The sequence below is a fragment of the Pristis pectinata genome, chromosome 6 (assembly GCF_009764475.1).
Source record: "Pristis pectinata isolate sPriPec2 chromosome 6, sPriPec2.1.pri, whole genome shotgun sequence".
NCBI lineage: Eukaryota > Metazoa > Chordata > Chondrichthyes > Rhinopristiformes > Pristidae > Pristis > Pristis pectinata.
Window position 1 is genome coordinate 48241434 of NC_067410.1, and position 21133 is coordinate 48262566.

The 21133-nt window shown below is 39.2% G+C and overlaps 1 protein-coding gene across 1 annotated transcript in view; it reads left to right on the plus strand.

The window, feature by feature from the left end:
- Positions 1-21133, plus strand: part of rad54l2 (RAD54 like 2) — a 114502-nt gene that overhangs the window by 26770 nt on the left and 66599 nt on the right. Inside the window, 1 exon segment of the mRNA XM_052017854.1 lies at positions 12968-13140. Within this exon segment, the coding sequence (XP_051873814.1) occupies positions 13023-13140 (118 nt within the window). The 5' untranslated portion in view covers positions 12968-13022.

The window sequence follows — 21133 nt, forward strand, 5'->3', positions numbered from 1 at the left end:
TCAGCTACAATGTCTCTGTCCCAGCAATATCTCCATAAATTTCCTCTGCACCCTCTCCAGTGCAATCACAGTTTCCCACATTGTGGTGACCAGAATTGTATGCAGTACCTAATTTGTGCTGCGTGTAGTTGTAGCATAAATTCTGCCCTTGTATTCCTCAATTATTAAAGAACAGCATCCAGTATGCATTTTAACCACTTTATTAACCTGTCTTGCTTCGTTTAAGGATACACTCTTAGATCCCTCCTCGCACTTACTGTACATGGTATCTCTCCCAAATGTGTTACTTCACACTTCTCTGGATGAATTTCCATTTGCCAGCCTGACTGACTAGACTAGCTATATTATCCTCCTCATCATGAATCACAAAGCTAATTATTGTATCAGCAAAATTCTCTATCAACTGCCCTCAACTTTTACATCTCAATCATTAATGGGCAGGCACGGTTGTGTAGCGGTTAGCGTAATGCTATTACAGTGCCAGTGACCCGGGTTCAATTCCAGCTGCTGTCTGTCAGGTGTTTGTACGTTCTCCCTGCGACTGTGTGGCTTTCCTCCCACGTTCCAAAGACATATGGGTTAGGAAGTTGTGGGCACGCTGTGTTGGTGCTAGAAGTGTGGCGACACTTGCAGGCTGCCCCCAGAACACTCTACACAAAGATGAGTTTCACTGTGTTTTGATGTACATGTGACTAATAAAGATCTTACCTAATGTCTATTACAAAAAGCAACAGGCTGAATACTGAGCCTGGTGGAACCCTACTGGTGACAGGCTTCTAGTCAGAAAGACATCCACCAACCATAACCTTGTACTTCCTGCTGCTAAGTCAATTTGGATCCAAAATCTGCTATTCTTTTGGATCCCATAGGCCTTCACTTTTTTTTAACAAGTTTGCCTTGTGAGATATTGTTAAAAGCCTTTTAGATTACATCAAATGCAGCACCCTCAAAAACCCTCATTAACTCAAAGAATTGTCAAGTTTGTCAGATCTAACCTAGCCTTAACAAATACGTTGACTGTTTCCAATTAATTTGTGCCTTTCTGAATGAAGTTTTATGCCGTCCCTTAGAATGGATTCCAATAACTTGCCCTTTACTGAAGTTAAAGTAATTGGCTTGTAATTAGTTGTTTTCAACACATTTACCTTTTTAATGACAATACAGTGTGAGCAGGTCTCCAATTTCTGGCACCACTCCTGTAACCAGAGAGGATTGAAAAATCAGTCAGTCATCACAATTTCTTCCCTTGTTTCTTTTAACAGACTCGTATGTATTTCAACCAGGATGAGTGATTTATTTCCAGAGATGATAAAATTGTGCTTATCCCATGCAACATTTCAAACTTGTTTACCTTAACTACAACGGCAGCATTGATCCTCTAAGTACTGATTAAAATCCACACCTGTGTCCTTTGCAACCCTGCACATTACCTTTCTGATTCTTCATAGTCCCTGCTCGTTCTTTCATTATCCACTTGTTCTTTGTGTACTTGCAAAACATCTTTGGACTTCCTTTGACTTTTTGCAAGTACCTTTTTGTATTTTATTGCCTTCCTAATTTTCTTATAAATTTCACTCCTATTTTTATACTTTCCAGACTACCATATCCACAAATCTAAATCATTGGCACATGTTTATCTTTACTACTTGTATCTCACACTCGTACAAAAAACAGGCCCTTCAGCCCCATCAAGTTCATACTGACCATCAGGCACCCATTAGAATAATCCAGTTATTTATTTTCACAGCATTCCCATCAACTCCCCCAGGTTCCACAACTCACCTCCACACTAGGGCAATTTGAAATGGCCAATTAACCTATTAATACACGAGGGGGAAAGCTGGATTACCTGGAGGAAGCCCAAATAGTCACAGAAAGAACTCCACACAGTATTGGAGCTCACAATGGAACCCAGGTCACTGGAGCTCATGAGGCAGCAGCTCTAGACTACTGCTCTGTGTTCTAACCCTCACATCTTTCATTTAAATTCCTTATTCTTTATCAAACACTTAGTTTTCATAACAAATTTCTCATAGATTCCTTCATTTTCTTTTCTCACCTCTAGTTTCATCTCGGTTGTTTCGGCTCTCTGCTCTAAGTTCTCTGGTTTTCTTTCCCGCCTGACCTCTTTCTACAGTTATATACTCATACCCATGTTCATGGACATCCCTTGACCATATAATGTTGCATGGCTTTCTACTCCATTTGTAGGTATCACTGAATTTGCAGGCACCAGGGATCTCTGCTAAAACTGAACTCATTGGGTATAAAAGGGAAAATGTCCCAATATTTGGAGTCATAACAATGGATTGCTGGAGGTCCATCAGCTCAATCTTAGTGTATCACTGCAGGAGTTCCTCAGGGCAGTGTCCTCTGCCCAACCAGGCTGCCCCCAGAACACTCTATGCAAAAGATGCATTTCACTGTGTTTCAATGTACATGTGACTAATAAGGATATCATATCTTTAGCTGCTTCATCAATGAGCCACTTTCCTTCCATCGCAAGGTCAAAAGTGAGGATATTTACTTCATGCAAAACTCAGACATGGCAGTTACCATTCACCAGAAACTGAACTGGAGCAGCCACATAAAAGTTGTGGCTATCAGAACAGGTCAGAGACTGGGTGTTCAGTGGAGAATGACTCACCTCCTAACACTCAAAGCCTTTTCATCATTTGCAAGGCAGGTCAGGAACATGGTGGAATACTCTGCACTTGGCCTAGATTAGTGCAGCTCCAAACATTCTCGGATGCAGAACTTAGCAGCCGCCTTGTCACCCTATCAACCATCCTAAACATTCATTCCCTCCATCACCAGGGGACAGCAGCATCTGCATGTATCTTTTTACAAAATGCACTGCAGTTACTTGTCTGGATTACTCCGACATCTTCCAAACCTGCAGCCTCCATCACCAAGAAGAACAAAGGCATCAGGAGCATGGAACCACTGCCCACAGCTGATTTTAAAATAGGTTGCTGGTTCTTCATCACTAGGTCTAAATCCTGGAAGTCCCTGCTTGAATACACTGGGAGAACCTTCACTAAAGGACTACAGCTTTTCTCCAAAAGTTATTATGGATGAACAATAAATACAGGCTTGTCAGTAATGCTCAGATTTTGAAAAAAATAAAAAAATATTTAAAAATGTTCTTGTTTTATTTTCCATTCATTTTCCCTTCCCTCTTCAAGTCTCCTTTGCTGGAAAAACTTAAAAGATTCTTAGCCTTCTAGCCTCTGGCACAGCAGCAATCTGATCCAGGACCACTTCTCACTAAGTCATTAGGTGATGCAACAGCTTCATTTTAAGTGATACATGTAAGTCGCTTGGCATTCAGGATGAAGTAGCCAATTGGATTCAACATTGGCTTAGTGGGTGAAACCAGAGAGTGTAGTAGATTTTTGTGTCTCTGACTGGAGGCCTGTGACTAGTGGTGTGTTGCAGGGATTGGTGCTGGGTCCTTTGTTTATGATCTATATTAATGATTTAAATGATGTGGTAAATTGGGTCAGCAAATTGGCAGATGACACCAAGATTGGGGGTGTAGTGGATGGTAAGAAAGGCTACTAAAGCTTGCAGTGTGATCTTGACCATCTAGGAAAATGGCTGATGGAATTTAATGCAGACAAGTGTGAAGTGTTGCACTTTGGGAGGACAAACCAGGGTAGGGCTTGTATGGTGAATGGTAGGGCTCTGAGGTATGCGATAGAACACAGGGACCTGGGAATACAGGTCCATAGGTCCTTGAAAGTGGATCACAGGTAGATAGGGTCGTAAACATTTGGCCTTCATAAATCAGGGCATTGAGTACAGGAGTTGGGATGTTAGGTTGAAGTTGTACAAGATATTGGTGAGGCTGAATTTAGAGTATTGTGCAGTTCTGGTCACCTACCTACAGGAAAGATACCAATAAGCTTGAAAGAGTGCAGAGAAAACTTACAAGGGTGTTGCCAGGACTTGAAGACCTGAATTATAGGGAAAGGTTGAATAGATTAGGACTTCATTTCCTGGAGTGCAGGAGTATGAGGGAGATCTTATAGGGGTATACAAATTATGAGGGGTATAGATAGGGTGAATGCATGTAGGCTTTTCCCCTCGGGTTGGGTGAGACTTGAATTAGAGGACATGGGTTTAGGGTGAAAGGTGAAATGTATAAGGGGAATCTGAGGAGACATGATAGAGGTATACAAGATATTAAGAGGAATAGATAGAGTGGACAGCCAGCGCCTCTTTCCCACGGCACTAATGCTCAAAACAAGAGGACATGCCTTAAGGTAATGGGTGGGAAGTTCAAGGGAGATGTCAGAGGGAGGTTTTTCACCCAGAGAGTGGTTGGTGCATGGAATGTGGTGGTGGAGGCTGATATGTTGGACAAGTTCAAGAGATTGTTAGATAAGCATGTGGAGGAATTTAAGATAGAGGGATATGTGAGAGGAAGGGGTTAGGTAGTCTTGGGTGTGGTTTGGAGGGCGGCACAACATGGTGGGCCAAAGGGCCTGTATTGTGCTGTATTGTTCTATGGTTCTAAACTTCTTTGAGGGTGGTGCGATTGTGGAACGAGCTGCCAGCAGAAGTGGTAGATGCAGGTTCAATTGTAACATTCAAGAGAAGTTTGGATAGGTACATGGATGGGAGGGGTTTGGAGGGATATGGTGCAGGTAGATGGGACTAGGCAGAAGATCAGGCTGGCAAGGACTAGATGGGCTGAAGGGCCTGTTTCTGTGCTGTAGTACTCCATGAAACTCTATTTAATCCAGTTTAGTTCCCTTTGGTCAAATATTCCAATAACTCGCTGTTCTTTAAGTTCTGGAACAACCAAGGGAGCTGTTCCTTTGGTGTTTTCCAATAACAGTACCTATCAAGTAAATTTGAAATATAACTGGCAAACATTTGGAAAACAAGCAAGAAGTGGCAGTGAAACTGGGTCTCTGGTGAAACTCTGGAGATCCACAGCATGGATTGAAGGCTGGAAAGATTCAATGGTCTTTTTTTTCCAGCTATTCGTATTCTGAACTCAACAGATAATGAGTGAATTGAATAGAATATGTTTTGTGTCCATGTAAACTGCTTTTCGTGAGTTGAAATTCAGCAACTGTAATAGATTAGCATTTGGATTTGGTGAGGATTTTAGAATTATTGGACTGTATTACTGGGTCAGTATAAACCCAAGAATTATCAGCTGGACCGGCTGCAATTTGATTCAGACAGAACAGAGACCCTAATCTACTCATTTAGCTATGCTCTATGCTCAGTACTGATTCACTTGAAGTGGTGATGTACTCAGGAGCGAGTTGCCCAGAAAATCTTTAGCATCAATTCTGCACCCATCAATTCTCATATCATTGGGTCAGAAATATTGCAAGAATACCATTTGAAAGAAGAGTTCCATTACCCACGGTGAATTGATAGGACACCAGAGACTCAGCTGACAGAAATCTAAAGATCACTTGTGCCAGATGAGGTTTGCATTAGATGATAATAGAACCAATGGGAGGGGAAAACCTACTTGATTTTATCCTTGCTGATCTACCAATTGCCAGTGTCAATGATTTGTTGGTAGAAGTGTCTACTTAACATTTCTTCACTCTGAGGATGCTCTGTGGCATTACTGACATGCAACATGGATTAGGTTTAGTATAGATCTAGCTGGTCAAAACTGAGCATTCATGAAACATTGTGGGCCATCATCAGCACTGTACTCTATCTCAGTCTTTTAATCTCTTGGCCCAGCATAACCCTCACTCTATCATTAGCATCTAACTAAGACACTAAATTGTGTTCACTGAGGAACATTGGTATTCCACAAGCAGAACGAGGTGTATCTAAAATGAGGTCTCACTCTGTTGAAGTGGATCAGATAAAACCGGTTAATGACCTACAAATGCTGCACCTTAACTGCCTCCTGAGATCCCAACAAATGCAGAGGCACATTGATTAGAATTAGTGTACCTGATGTCAAAAATGACAATGCATAGCAAAGGCTATGGTCTTCAGCAACCTCCTGCCACAATACTGAAGCTGGATCTTTAACCAGCCTATGCCCATATAAGTATAACACTTCAGCTTGATTGGCCCCCATGCTCCTCTTAAGCATTTACTCCAGCACCTCATTGGAAAAAATACATTGCTGGAACTCACTGGCATATCTTCAGAGCCATCCAAGCCTGTGATCCCTACATAGCCTAGAAGGACAAGAGCCGTAGCTGTGTGGGATCAGTGTCACCCACAAGCTTTATTTCAGGTCACTTCGAAATGATTATAGTTCCTTCGTCAGTAGGTTAGAATCCTGAAATGCATTAACGAACACAATTATGGTGTACCTTCACTGCGGTTCAGGAAGGATACTCATGAGACAGCAAAGTGAAAATGCTGGCCCTTGCAATGTTGACCACTATGCACACATGTTCTTTTTGTATATGAAAGAGATACAATTTGTGACTTTGATTAAGATATTTTAGTACTTTCGAAGGCTGAAAAACCTGATTAGAAGGATTCAAGTTTGAGTTTCCAGGAAAGGAAAATGCATTTGAGGAAAGAGGGTGTTCAGTGTCTTTATGGAGAGAAACATGGAATTGGAGATGCTGTAATTTGGAAGTATGGGGGTGGGGTGGACAAGGGTGCTTTTTTGAGAAGGATGGTGATGACTGCCAATTACTTCAGAGAGAATAATAGCAGTTATTGAAAGTTGGTGATCTGTCTTTTGGGTAGTAATGGAGTTGAAGGAATAGGAAGTGTTGAAAACCTTAACACCATCTGTAATCTCTAGATATAACTGCTGCAGTGATCTCCTGGCTAGCTGTCTGTCTTCCACTCTCTGCAGTTAGTAACCCATTTCTGTTTGCTGCTATATTTAAAATAATTGGGAAGACAACCAGATGGGAGATTAGAATAATTTATGCAATGACTTCTTATGACCTGCCAGTCATGTGATAGTATCTCTCCCCATAAATGAGGAGAGATAATACCACATAATTCAAGAACTTAGGTTCTATGTACTTTAAGGCACAGCTGCATTTTATGGAACAATTTAAATCAGGGATGCACAAGTGGATAAAGCTGGGAGAGCACAATCATATCCAGTGGTTTGAGAAGATGGCAGAGGCAAGGAAGGGCAAAGATGTAAGGGAATTTGAAAACAAGGCTAAAATTTTTTAAGAGTGAAGCAGTATCAGTCAGAATCCAATGTAGATCTGTGAATAGAGGCATGATGAACGTACAGGATGAGGTACGAGCTGCAGAGGGTGGAAGATGGATGGCTAGCCAGAAGATCACTGCAGTTTCGCTGCAATAGTTTGGTGGGAAGAAAATGTCAACAGAAGAAAAAAAGGTTGTATCTAGTGAAGCAAACATATTCAGAAAGATTATAAAACCTGTCTATATTTAATTCTGTTATACATTGTTGAAGATTAGGGTGTGAAGAAGCTTTTGTAAAACATTAACACAATTATAGTCAGGCCAATCACTGTAATGTAAGTTGTATATAATTGTTACAGTAGTGTTTCTACTATTTTGGAACAAGCCACAGTGTTGTCAAGTGAATACTACCAGCTATATTTTAAAATGCATTTCTCAGATTCAACTGATTTGTATGAGTTGCTTAACAGACAATACAAATGCTTTTAAAATAATAAAGGATGTATTTTGCTCCTGGGTATATAAGGCCTCATCATTAATTATAAACTGTTTGTTTGCATACACACAAGAAAGCATACAGCTCAATTATATTGCTCCTGAAATGCTGTACAGAGTCCTTGGCATCACTTGTATGTACAAGGTTTCGTCAATTTACAAAAGGGTTGTGTTCTTGGAAAACATTCCATAAAGCAAAAATTTAGGTATTGAAAGGCATTACCCATCAGCTTAAATGTAAAAATTCTGGTTCCATTTCAGAGGCCAAGAATTTCAGTCAAAACAACTGAAACATAATTATGTATCAGTAAAAGTATATGAAATAATATAACATTTTATTAGCAATTACATTTTAAATTAAGATAACAAAAAACAAATGATGCATCCTTTTTTGGTACTTGCCAAGTGAAAAGTACCTTATTCTGAGGGTTCTTGACATGGTGGATGTGGAGAGGATGTGGCCTTGCTGAAGAATCTGGAGATATGGGTCGCTGTTTAAAAGTAAGAGGTTGCCCTTTTAAAACAGATGAGGTAAACTTTGAGAGGTTGCGAGTCCTTGGAATTCTTTTTCTCAAAAGATTTGGGGAATTTTTTTTGATTATTAAGGCAAAGTAGAATTGGGTTGGAGTCAGATGTTCATTATCTCATTGAATGGTGGAACAGACTTGAGAAGTTGATGCTGTTCCTAATCATATATATATAAAGTGGTAGTGCTGACTTTGTATGTCGAAGTGAGGTGGGTGAGGTATGGGGCAGAGTTATCATAGATTTTGGTGAACCTGTCCTTGATGGAGTTTGCAGTAATGTTAAGGGTTCCTCCTGTGGCTGATGAATGAAGCTTAAAGGAGGCATCAGTAAAAAATCTAGACAGCTCTTTCATCTGATTGAGTTTATTGCAAAGCATAGGATTTTCTATTGGGGACTACATTTAATGCTATGCTCCTTTTGAGCTTTTCGTCTTTGAAGATGGCTATTACTTGTTCAATGCAGAAGAAAGCCTCTGAATTAACCGTTCATTAAATTTTACAGTGTCATTAATTTGATCAATCCTTATCAGTGAAAATGGCTGATATTCACCATTCATCTTTTTCACTTCTATTAATTATGTCCAGCTTAGTGTTAATGGTTATAACTTGTGATTTAACCTTTTAGAGGAGGTATAATCTTTGGAACTACTAAATGTGTTTTTAAGCCAAGTTGAATGATACACAAAATAAATTGTGATAAATCACAATAGTAAGCAGAGCACTGCAATCTCCACAGAGTTAAAATGGTGTGAAAGAAGTGTGAAAAGTGCTGAGAATGGCATGCTTTTTATTGCAGTGAAAAATAGCTTTGTAAATCGAGGTCACTTATCCCAAGGAGTCAATGGTATTATAAGGAAGATATAATAAATTGAAAATTTATGCACATATACATCCATGCAAATAGGCAGATCAATTATATGGTTGCATCTGCATAGAGCCTTTGGCATTACTTTACTCCCATAACAATACTGTGAGTCTGAAGCCAGTTCAACATTAGTGGCAACACAATGACTTTTCCCAAAGCCACCTTTCAGTGGTTGATTGTGCTACCCAATAATCTCTGCCAATTGGGGACTAATCCTAGTAATCCTAGATTGACAGACTCTAACAGAGAGCAGTTGAGTGGCCAGTAGTAGCTTCTATACCATAAAAAGTGTTGCAACATTGTGCTAATTGGCGAACTCAATGGACCACTTTTGCTTGTGAAGTCTGGAACTCTTATCTCTATTGAATCATTATCGCCAGAGCATGTATTCAGTCCTGAGAATAAGTTCTGATTGCAGTGGCATGTGTTCTCCTGGCTAGAAGTATTGAAAGCAAATTTCATGCACCATTTTGTGAGTGCTCTGGCTGTACTTTGTAATTACACACTGATTACTTAGAATTTCTTCAGAAAAGTTGCATAGGAAGCATAAACTGATTTTGCAGTTCTGTGTGAAAGCTGCTGAGGATGAAGTCCTTTTTTTTATCCTGATTTGGTGACTATATATCTTCTGGAATCAAGAATCACATAGTTGTCTTCTTCCAGGTCTCTGACTATGTTGGTCCTCAGCTACTTCATAGTGCTACGCAGTGCAGCAGTGATAACTTCTGCTTGTTTTAAGTGTTCCTTCCTAAGAGATGGGGGATATCTCAATGGATCAGATAGCATTCTAGACTTCACAAGCAGAAGTGGTCCATTGAATTCATGCAGTTTGTAATCAACAGAATGAAGATTTTTAGCCTACATATCTCTCAGGGAGTGAAATGTAAGTGGCATGACACCCTTGCCATCAGACATATTTAGTAGAGACCTTGAATGGTATAGGTATCTAGATCCTGCAGGTCATTGTTGAATTGCTTGTTTGGGATTTGTAGCATAGCAGAATCTAAATTGATTTTCTTTCGCTTTCCAGTTTTCCTCTCCAGCTGTTCACAATCTATATTAATGATTTGGATGAGGCAACCAAAAGGAATGTATCCATGTTTGCTGATGATGCAAAACTGGTTGACAGTTGTTGGGGGAGAATGCAGAGAGGCTTCAGAGGAATATAGACCAGCCAAGTGAATAGATGAGGTCATGGCAGATGGAATAGGAAAATGGAAAAATGTGAAGTCAGTAAAAAAAAATAGAAAAGTGAGTTTGAAGCAGTGAAAGATTGTAGGTATTTGAAGGGACATGATTGTTCATAACATACAGGAGCAGAATTAGGCTATTCGGCCCATTGAGTCTGCTCCACCATTCAGTCATGGCTGATTTTTATTTTCAACCCATTCTCCAACTTCATTGTCCTTAACACAAATACTGAAAATTAATTTGCAGGATAGAGGAAGCAATTAACAGGATAAATTTATTCCTTTGGAACATATGAGAATGTAGGGTGACCTTATGGAAGTGTTTAAAATTGAGAGATATAAGGTGGATGGTAAGTCTTTTACCCAGGGTAGGGGAATCCAAACCCAGGCAGCATGGGTTTAGGGTGAGAGGGGAAAGGGATCCTAGGGGCAACTTCATGCAGAGGAGAGTGAGTTTGTGGAATGAGCTGCTAGAGGAAGTGGTTGAGGCAGGTACATTAGTATCACTTAAGCACTTGGATAGGTACTTGGAGCGTGGGGACTAGCTGGGTGGGCACCGTGGTCCGCATGGACTGGTTGTGCCGGAAGGTTTGTATTTGTGCTGTATTGCTCTGACTCTAATTGATAGATTGACCTTTATCAGAAGAGAACTTAAGTACAAGAGCAAAGCCTCTTACTGCAATTACATTGGGCCCTATTGAGACTGCACCTGAAGTATGGTGTAAGGTCTGGTCTACTTGCCTAAGGAGGAGCATGCAACAGAGGAACTGAAACAAAGGTGATCTGATCCCCAGATTTTTGGTGGGGAGGGTGGTGGGGTGTTAGACTTGTCTTTGTGAGGAAAGGAGGCAAAATTAAGCAGTCTGGGCCAATTAGAGTTCAGAACAATGTTAGGTTGTCTCATTGAAATGTGCGACATTCTTATTGGGATTATCATAATAGATGCAGGAGTGATGATTTCCCTTGCTAGGGTGCCTCAGACTAGGAGTTGACCATTCAGGACGTATATGGGAAGAAATTTTTTTGCCCAGACAATGGTGAATCTTTGGAATTTACTCAATGGAGCTGTGGAAGCTCAGTCACTGAGTATATCCAGGACAGAGATTTAGATTTTTAGATATTAAGGAATGGAGGGTTTGTGACAAGAAAATGGCAGTGAGGTAGAAGATCAACCATGAACGTTGAATGATGGGGTGAATCAGAGAGGGGCAATTGCCTACGACTATTCTTGGTTCTGATGCCATTTATCTTAAATATATACTACCTAAATTATGTTGGTAGAGTGTGTGGTTATTTCTACCATTTGTAGGTGCTTTTGGCCTTGAGCAGCCCAGGTTACTTCTGGGGAAGTTCTTGTTGTATGGAGAAGTATCAATGCCTTCTCATTTTGTTGATGCTTTTAATCAGAAATCTGGTGCAGAGGACTGTAATCAATGTATGGGGAAAATGAGAGTGCTGGAGGAAGCAGATAAGACATTTCCCTATGTAAGATTAAATATTTGAACTCTAGCTAGCAATTTCTGCCCCTATCCTGCCCAATCACCATTTACCTTGTAACATTGTTTTTATTTATGGGATGTGAGCATTGCAGGCAAAGCCAATATTTATTGCCATCTCTATTGGCCCTTGATAAGGCGGTGGTGAGCTGTGGTTTTGAACTGCTGCATCCAGGTTATGAAGGTTGTCCAACTGTTGGGCAAGGTGTGGATTTGGACCCACCAAAGATGAAAGAAATGCAATATATTTTCAAGACCGGTTAGTGTGTGACTTGGGAAATTTGCAAATGGTGGTCTTCTGATATATCTGCTAAATTATGCAGTAGATGACATGGGTTTGTGAGGTGCTATTGAAATTGCCTTGGTGAGTAACTGCAGTACATTTTGTATATTATATGTGCTTCAGCCAGAGTATGTTGGAGGATGTGATGCCAGTCCTTTGAGTTGCTTTGTCCTTCTCATTCTAACCAATGCATTTACTACCTCTGCAGCAACTTAAGATCCTGAGATGCAGGCTATCAGGTCAAGAGGATGTCAGCCTTAGGTCCTATCAGCTTGTCTAGTAGCTCTTCTCTACCAGTTGTTTGAATTAGTGCCTTTTCTTTTACTCCTGTTATTTTTTTACTATTATTTGAGTGTTTTGGTGTCTTCTGCAGGTGTGAAATATTTGCTCAGTCTCCACCATTTCCTTACTTCCTATTATTAAATCCCCTGTCACATGCTTTAAGAGATCAATGTTTACCTTAACAATTCGTTTCCTTTTCAAGTGCTTATGGAAACTTTTGTTTCTTGCGAACTCGGAATCCAATTCTCCCTCTTTATTTTTGTCATCCTTTGCTGGTTTCTGAATTGTTCCCAGACTTCTGGACCACTACAAATCATTGCAACATGACTTTTATTTCAATTTAACTTCCTTAGCCATGGATGAATATATTCTTCTCAATATCTTTGAGAATTATGAAGTATTGCCTTAAACATCCAGCATTGTCTATTTTACCAATTCACTTTAGCCAACTGTCTTCATATCTTTAATTGCCTTTAAGTTAATAGTAACCAGCAGAAATTGAGAGTATATTTTTCTCTAATCACAGTAAGCATTTTCAGGAAAATAGCATAGATTTTGAATGTTAGTGTTTCCATCCAATAGATTAAGTTTTTGTTCTGAAACATTTCATAATTAAATGATGTTGACATTTGTTGTAATTGCTAAATGTGATCTCATGAATGCAATTAATCTTTTGCTTTGTGCTGCTGTTCACACAGGTCCACAGAGGGGGGATAATGAATTTGTAATGCACAGTGTCTGCTGTTCTGGGCCATGGAGGACGAGTCTATCTCAGGGAGTGATCCAGATGTGGAGTCGGAGGATGTGGAAGAGGAAGAGGAGGAGATGGAGGACAATGATGGTGATGACGAGGATGACCTGGAAGAAAACGGTGAGCAGCCAGTGACCCCTTGTAATTCTAGATGAGCATAAAGTAGTTAAGATTGTCGTGAGATTTTGGTTAATATTTTAGTAATGTTGTAAGGTACTTTAGTGTTCCTTTAATTTTGAGTGTCAATTTAGCTATTGGCAGAAATAACTGAGGAGATTGTGGGTTTGCGCAGCATGTTAAGAGTTTGACACTAAGCTGATGGCAAAGGATGCTAGATTATTAATCGTTTTTTTTGAGGTGAGCTGTTAAGCTGAAGCCCTATTGTGCACCAAATGTATCCACAACAACCAGTTAGAATCTTACAATACATATGAAACAATACACAAATAGAGGTCATCTTGTTTCCTTTGGTAATTGCCTGTGTATTTTACACACACTTTCAGATTTTCTTATGACGTAGGCCATGTAACCCAACAATCTCATTCTCCCACTTATTTTCCTATAATCCGTTTTTATCGCATTAACTTATCTTCCTTGTATTTCTTCTCTCTACAGCTTGAGTTGGAGTTTCATAATGGAGACAATGTACCTATTACTATCTAGTGAGAGTAAACTAATGTATAAATTGCTAATTGTTTTTATTCCTAGTAGCACAATGAATTGTTTTTGCTGTCAGCATGATTAAGCTACCTTGTTTAAAAATATGTTCGAGATTGGAGGTCCCTAATGCTATGGAAGCCCCACTTATTCTTTTCTGTGTTGATCCCTTCAGTGAGATCAGTGTTGGGACCAAGGAAAAATTATGATGTGTGATACCTAGAGGTTTGCTTGGTTGATATGTACTTTAAACACAAAGCTAATCAATTTGCATTCTTTGGGGTTGGAACAAAGACAGCAGAACATTGAGCAGTTAGGAACTATTGCACAGACTATGTGATCCTTTGGCCAGGCTGTTCTTGGGTAGAATAAAATAACCTCTGAAGATGTCTATAATGACCTTTCCAAATTTGTCTTTGGACCTTCAAGAGGCTTATTTACCACAGTACCAATTAGAATGCTAATGACTTACTTGCAGGATACAAAGTTGCAACGGTGACCATCATCACGAAACAATTAACTACTTGATCTTAACCACTACCAGAGAGAAGTGCTATAAACAGGTCAATTATAAGTGTTTAATGAATATGGTTTCAAAAGAATTTGAGCATAATTTGTTTAAAGCATGGAGTTATTTTGCCTTTTATTTTCTGTTGTCACAACCTGTCCAACTCTTCACTTGTCCTAGATTGATTCACACGTCCAACAGCACTCAGGCTTATTTATCCATCCCCAGAATCTAATATCAAATTCCCTGCACACTGAAAGAAAGACTTGTTTCTCTTTAGCACCTTTCAGGATGTTGGAGTATTCCAAAGACCCTTACAACCATCACACTTATTTTTAAATGTGCTCACTTAATCATTTACATAATATAGCCAATGTCCAGACAGCAAGCACCCACTTAAAACAATTTGGTAATGAATTAACCTATTTTTGTGATGTTGGTTAAGCAATCCATAATGGCTAGAGTTCTTTGAATTATAAGCTGTGTTCAGATATCTCATCCAAGTGGAGTTTGCTTATTAAGAGACATCCAACTCCAGCCCTCAGATCTTGTTATCTATGCTGGTTGAACTAATGGATAAACCTTCTCTAGTACAAAAGAGAAAGCTGCACTGCATTTCTTGAAATAGACCTGTGGTATCTTTTAATGTCCAACTCAGCCAAAAGATGGCACCACCTCACTTCTGCAAAAATGTGTTAATTCAGGTATTTTTATTTCAGTCCTTGGAAGCATCAACCAACTGAGCTACAGTTAACATGAAAACAAGTGTAAGGTTAATTGTTTAAATCAATGCAAGTTTTGCACAAAAGGTGGCAAACAGTAATTAGTTAGGAGGACAATCGGCACTGTGATTCTGCTTCAATCAACTGAACAACAATTATATTTCCCAAATCTTACAATGTTTTTTCATAGCATGTATCCATTAGATGAACGTTATGTGGGACTCATTTGCTTCACTGTATCAAAGGACACTTGCAACTGTTATGAACTCCAACTGATGAGCTCAGATAAATGTGAATTTCTTGTTAAACATCACTGACTTCAATTACTGCATCATGGGAGTAGAAAAGAGTCTTCCCAAAAGTGATTTTTTTTCTATTGGACTGTGTGGGTTTTTGATTTTTCAAGATCTTTATCTTTGTGGGTCTGATAAGTAGATCTAGGTGCTGGAATCAGCAGAATAGGGCTTGGGTTGTAAGGAGTTTGTATGTTCTCCTGTGTCTGTGTGGGTTTCCTCCGGGTACTCCAGTTTCCTCCCACATTCCAAAGACGTATGGGTAGGTTAATTTGGGTTTAAAATGTGTGGCGCGGACTCGTTGGGCTGGAAGGGCTAGTTACCACGCTGTAAATTAAATTTAAAAATTCAATTTAAATTTAATTTAAAAATTAGGTTTTGCTGTTGGTTGGTTTGAAGTCTCTTGCATTATTTAGCAGATTAAGGGTTTACAGTGTTGGTGTAATTTTCCAGCAGGAATGCAGTTGAGATCCTCCTTATTGACACTATCCTTTGGTGTCTTTGGTATTGATCAGATGGTGTTTATAAGGATACTTCAACCCTTTTATGTGTACTTTGTTGGTTCAGGGTCTGCAACAAAGCTGGTTTGTAATGTTGGTGATGACACTGGATATGCACTGTTATATGGAGAGTGGAGCAGTCATCAAGCCTGAACAATTGGAATAACCATGGCAAGCCAGCTAATGAAATCAAGCTCAATCAATAACATACTGCCCTAGTTGAGCATGATGGGCAGGTTCAAGTATGTTCTGGAGGGAAGGTTGGAGCTGGCTCTGAAATGTGAGCTGGACGGATTCTATCCTGCTGTTATAAGACTCGTGAATGGTCTCCTTGTATGATAAGATGGACTCTTGACCTGCCAATCTACCTCGTCATGGCCTTGCAACTTATTGTTTGCCTGCACTGCACTTTCTCTGTAACTGTAACACATTATTCTGCATTCTATGGTTGCTTTTCCCTTGTACTACCTCAATGTACTGATGTGGTGAAATGATCTGTACGGATGGCATGCAAAAAAAAAAGTTTTCATTGTACTTTGGTATATGTAACAATAATAAATCAATTTAGTGGTGGCATTATGTGAGAAGTGTTTTGAAATAATGAAGTGGGGTGGAAGGTGAATGCAGGGGGAATCTTTTCCTTGTTCTGGCTGGGAGTGAGTAAAGTATGTAAAAACTGACCATCACTGTTGGGAGTTGTCAACTTTGGTGGAGAAAAGGAGGGCATATTGGAAGTACTGGTGTGAAAGCTGTTAGACTGGCTGTGAGACTCAGAGAAACTGGGGAATGGAATGGCTTCAGGAAGCAGGGTCGAAGGAGGTTATTCTAGATAACGGTAGGAGTCTGTAGCCTTGTAGTGGATGCTGATTTCTCACCTGTTCCCTGAAATGCAGATTGAAAAACACAGGAGTGGTTGGAGAAAGACCATGTGAAAGTGAACTAAGAGTAGAAACGGGTAGTTAAGATGAAACTTTCTCGTTCTGTGAAAGAATAGGAAGTGGCTCCAGTTGTCATCAATGTACAAGAGGTGAGGGAGATAATCTTGAGTTGGACCAAGGGAGGGAGGGTAAGGTTGGAGTAGGACTGGTTGAGCTTCTGTTCATGAAAGAAGTGAAGGGTCTTATAATGCCATATACAGTAAGCTAGTTTAGCACAAAACTGAATCAAACTTGGAACCTTCCTAAGATTTTGGGATCACTCTGATTTTTAACCTATGTAAAATGCATAATTAAATTATTTTCACTTTAGTGTATAAATTTTATTTCACATCCCTTTCATAAGTGCTGGCCAAAATAGAAATAAAAAAAAATGATTTGGAGAACTTGGAGATGTTATCAAAACAGATGTTAAAAAAATCAACAAAGATTGTGCATTAAAAGGCAAACCTCATGTATGTGTTGTGTGCTTTATTTGTTGTTTGTTATTAATCATGTTAGAGTCCATGGAGAAACAAAGTTGCTACTTTCAAATCAGCTTGCATTGATTGGGCTTGATCATTGCCCTGAATTGTGTTACCAAGTTTGTCAATGTGTGAAGTCTTGTTCTTGTAGACTTAATTTGTTTGATATTTTGAGGACTGCTCTAACATGTACAGCAATATGCAGATTGTGCTACTTGAGGCAACAGGAAAGGTTGATCCAGCGCCGTACAAGGAACTCATTGCCTAAGTTTCTGGCATTTTCCAGACCCTGCACTTATTTCGGGTGAAGTTTAGATTGTTGCATAACTGAGTTATGTAAGAAAAGGCAAAGAATTGTGCTATCATTATTGCATGGATTACATTGTAGAAAAATACCTCCTCTTTCCCTAGGGTATGGAGGGGCTGGCAGTGGTTGGCCCTGTCAATTTATCTTGGCTGATGAAACAATGGAAACTTCTGAGAATTTTCTGTCATTGCCAGTGTGTGTGTGTATAATATGCATGCATATATGTATGTATACATATATATGTATGTGTGTACAGTATGTGTGTATATATTTTTTTAATGCTGAATATAATAACATAAAACAAGTGCTCTAAATTTTCTACAGGAAAAAGGTTACCTTTTCTAATCATCTTAAGCTATTGCAAATTTTACAGCCAAGAGTCTCAAGTATATTTCAGCAATCAGGGTGTCTGGTCAACTGGTACCAAGCTTCATGTAGTGGGACCCAGGTACTGTCTGCCTGTGCTGCAGTTCCCATTTTGAAATGACAAAAGTCTCTACTAGGAAGGGCAAATGTGTGTGGGGGTACTGGGAATTTATATTGCAAATCAGGACCAAGTTATGTCAGTGAGTGAGGGCACTTGGATATTGAAACTGAGGAGACTCATTTAAGGTCTGGCAGGCTTAGAGTTATTTTATAGGAAGTAATATTTTAATATTTGGAAAAATAGTTTCTATCAGATTTTGAATCTATGAAAATAACAAGGTCAGAATCCAGTTATGCCCTTTCTTGTGGGTTGGGGTGGAAGGGCAAGTCTGTCCAGACATTTGGTATAGAGTTGGATTGTTGGGTTGTGTAGCAGTCAGTGGCATACAGACTTTCTTCAAATGGTCTGTGCAGTATGTGACAAAATGTGTTTGGAACACTGAGCTTAAACATTGAGGATTATGAGGGTTCTTCTTCATAGGTAGAAAAAGATGGTCAATTGAATCTTCCCAGCTAATGACTAACAATAATTGAGAGACTGAGCCCAGGTTGAATACTTGTACCAGTAAGCCACAAGAAATGCTTACGTTCAGTGTATCTTTCTAGCACTGTTTGTTCGATACCTTCAGTGCATTTATAAAGCACGTTTTGCTGCCTAAGGATGATCCAAATAGTTTGCATAGAAATACCTTTGAAATGAATTTAAGTTGTAATGCAGGAAATCTGGGAGCCAAATTGAGCACAGCAGGTCTCCATAAACACCAATGTGATGTCAACAGGATAACAGGGTTGTTTGAGGGATAAATATTTAAAAGAATGCAAGGGAAAAGTCTTCTAAATTATATGTTAGGATGGTGTTGATTGAATCATTTTTGTCCACCTAAGAAGTCAGTCAGAAACTTGGTTCTGCTTAGACTTGAAGCAGGATATTAATGTATGTGGCTCTGTTTTGAATTTGCAAGAGAAAAGAAAAATAATTCTGCTGCAAGATCATCCACTGTGCATGTCGTATGTATGAATTCCCTTTGGTAGAGCCCTGCTTGAGTGTGAATTGTTATGTAAGGCTTTTTGTTCAGATCTTACTGTTGCAGTTTGCTTGAATTAATTGCAGCTGTTGTGTTCGAGTGGCTGAGGTTGCTCTGCATTGATATGTTACTAGATTTCAGCTAGCACTTTAATGGTAATTTAGCCACTGGTTCTGGCTAATAATCAGCTCAATTACTTGCACTGGGGGAAAATTAAAATTGCTGGCACCTGCAAGAGGCATGGACTTGATGGCTTACACTTCAGAGAGCATTTTAATGCTTGATGACATTCAGCATTTAATAGGTAAGCCACATTTACTTGGTAGTGTCCTAGTGCTAGAGACCAGGAATTCTTGCATCTTCTGCCTTTTGTACTGCTCATTACATGTTACAGAAGTATTTAAGAAGAGCTTGATTTAGGAGCAATTTACAATGTGAACTTCTGCTTTGTCCTTGTGCGTTATTTTCTTCAATCTCGCTGAGTAGTTATGTAATTACTGGGACCATTTCACAAAACAAAAATGAAACATTTAGGATATTTGTGAAACATGTCTTGAGTACTCCAGAAAGTTTTCTAAGTTTGGAGTTTTCTCATGTTGTGTAATGGTATTGAATATTTGTGATTTCTGGCTACTGGTCCAATACCCCTCAAATACAGTCTGCTTTGCATAGTTTTCAATTTGTGCTCTCCATTTTTTTCTTGTTGAATATGTTAGTTGAAGGAACATAGTAGCCATCTGAAAGTAATTTCTCAGATATATTAGCAATTCAATAACTTTGGATATTTTTATTAAGTTAAAGAATTTTATTTAATTAAAATGATTATATTTGTAAAATGCTGTCTATAACTTCTGAATGTCCCAAAGCAATTAACAGCCATAAAGAACTTTCAGAAATATAATCACTGTTCAGCGTGGGGGAACATGCTGGCTATTTGTGCACAGCAAGTTTCCACACAATGAAATAAATGATAGATCTGTTTGTGATATGTGGCAGATAAATATTGGGCAAGATGCTAGGAAGAAAAGTCATAATTCTTTAAGGTAGTGACGTGGGATTTTTTTTAGTTCTTGAGGGGCAGACTGGTTTATTACCTTATCCAACAGGTAATATATCCTACATTGCAGCACTCTTTCCGCACTACACTGAAATGAGAGCCTAAATTATGTACTTGGATTTCATGAAACCCATGTCCTTCTGACTTGGTATTACATAATAGTCTACTTGTTTATCAGCAAGTGAAAATATTGCCTTTTGTAGAAGTAGCACCATCAGAACACAACACACTGCCTGTTCATAATCTTTCTATGATGGGCCTTTGCTGCATCTCACAACATCTCCACAAACTCTGCTTTTGTGAAGTGCCCTTCTCTGTGACATGCCTTTTGCACTGTTTTGTTTTTGAAACCACGTATGATTTGCCATATCTCCAGTATGGTTCAACTATAACAGAAATAGAAGGGCTAATGATAAGTGGGAATTATTACAAGTCTCTTTATAATGTATTAAAACTCTGGTCTGTGCGGTGATGTTGAAAAATGACAGGCTTGCATATTTTGGGCACATTGTTGTTTTTGTGTTGATCCACTGGGCCTTCGATTTCCTGGGAGAGATAAATATAAGAGGCACAGGAGCAGCAGTAGGCCATAGACCCTCCCAAACCTGTTCTGCCATGCAGGTATATCAAGACTAATATGGTTAACCCATTATTACTTCCTTCTGTGTTCCCATCATTTCCCCCAAAATATTATCTTGCACCTTCCAGAGGAACCTCTCAGAAATGCATCATTTCATCTCCAGAAAGCCCTTCTACAGGTTGGTAGTACTGGCTACCTTTTGAGCATGTAGATATTTTTTTTAACCTCCTGAGAAGTCTGACTCTTAAGTTTTAAATTATTCCTCTTGGTACAGCATCCCCCAGTTAGTGAATATAGTTTATTTCTTTCTACCCATTCAGTTTTATTTGAGAATATCACCACAGCTTTTTAAATTCTGGGGAATATAACCTAAGCTTCAATCAAAGCTAAAACAGGGTCCACTGGGTAGAGGTTTATCCTTTGTCACATGTATTAAATTCATGTTATATTCTGCTCTGAAAGTTCTGTTCTGTTGCCTTGAAATGAACTGAAATTTTGAAGTGGAATACAAGGGAAAACCACTACTCCAACATGCATTTAATTCATGTGACTGAATTTCTACTCAGTAACTCTAATGTCAGTTAAGGTAAATAAATTCTGGTGTTTGACTGGAGGGCCAAGGTGATGACAGTTTATAGC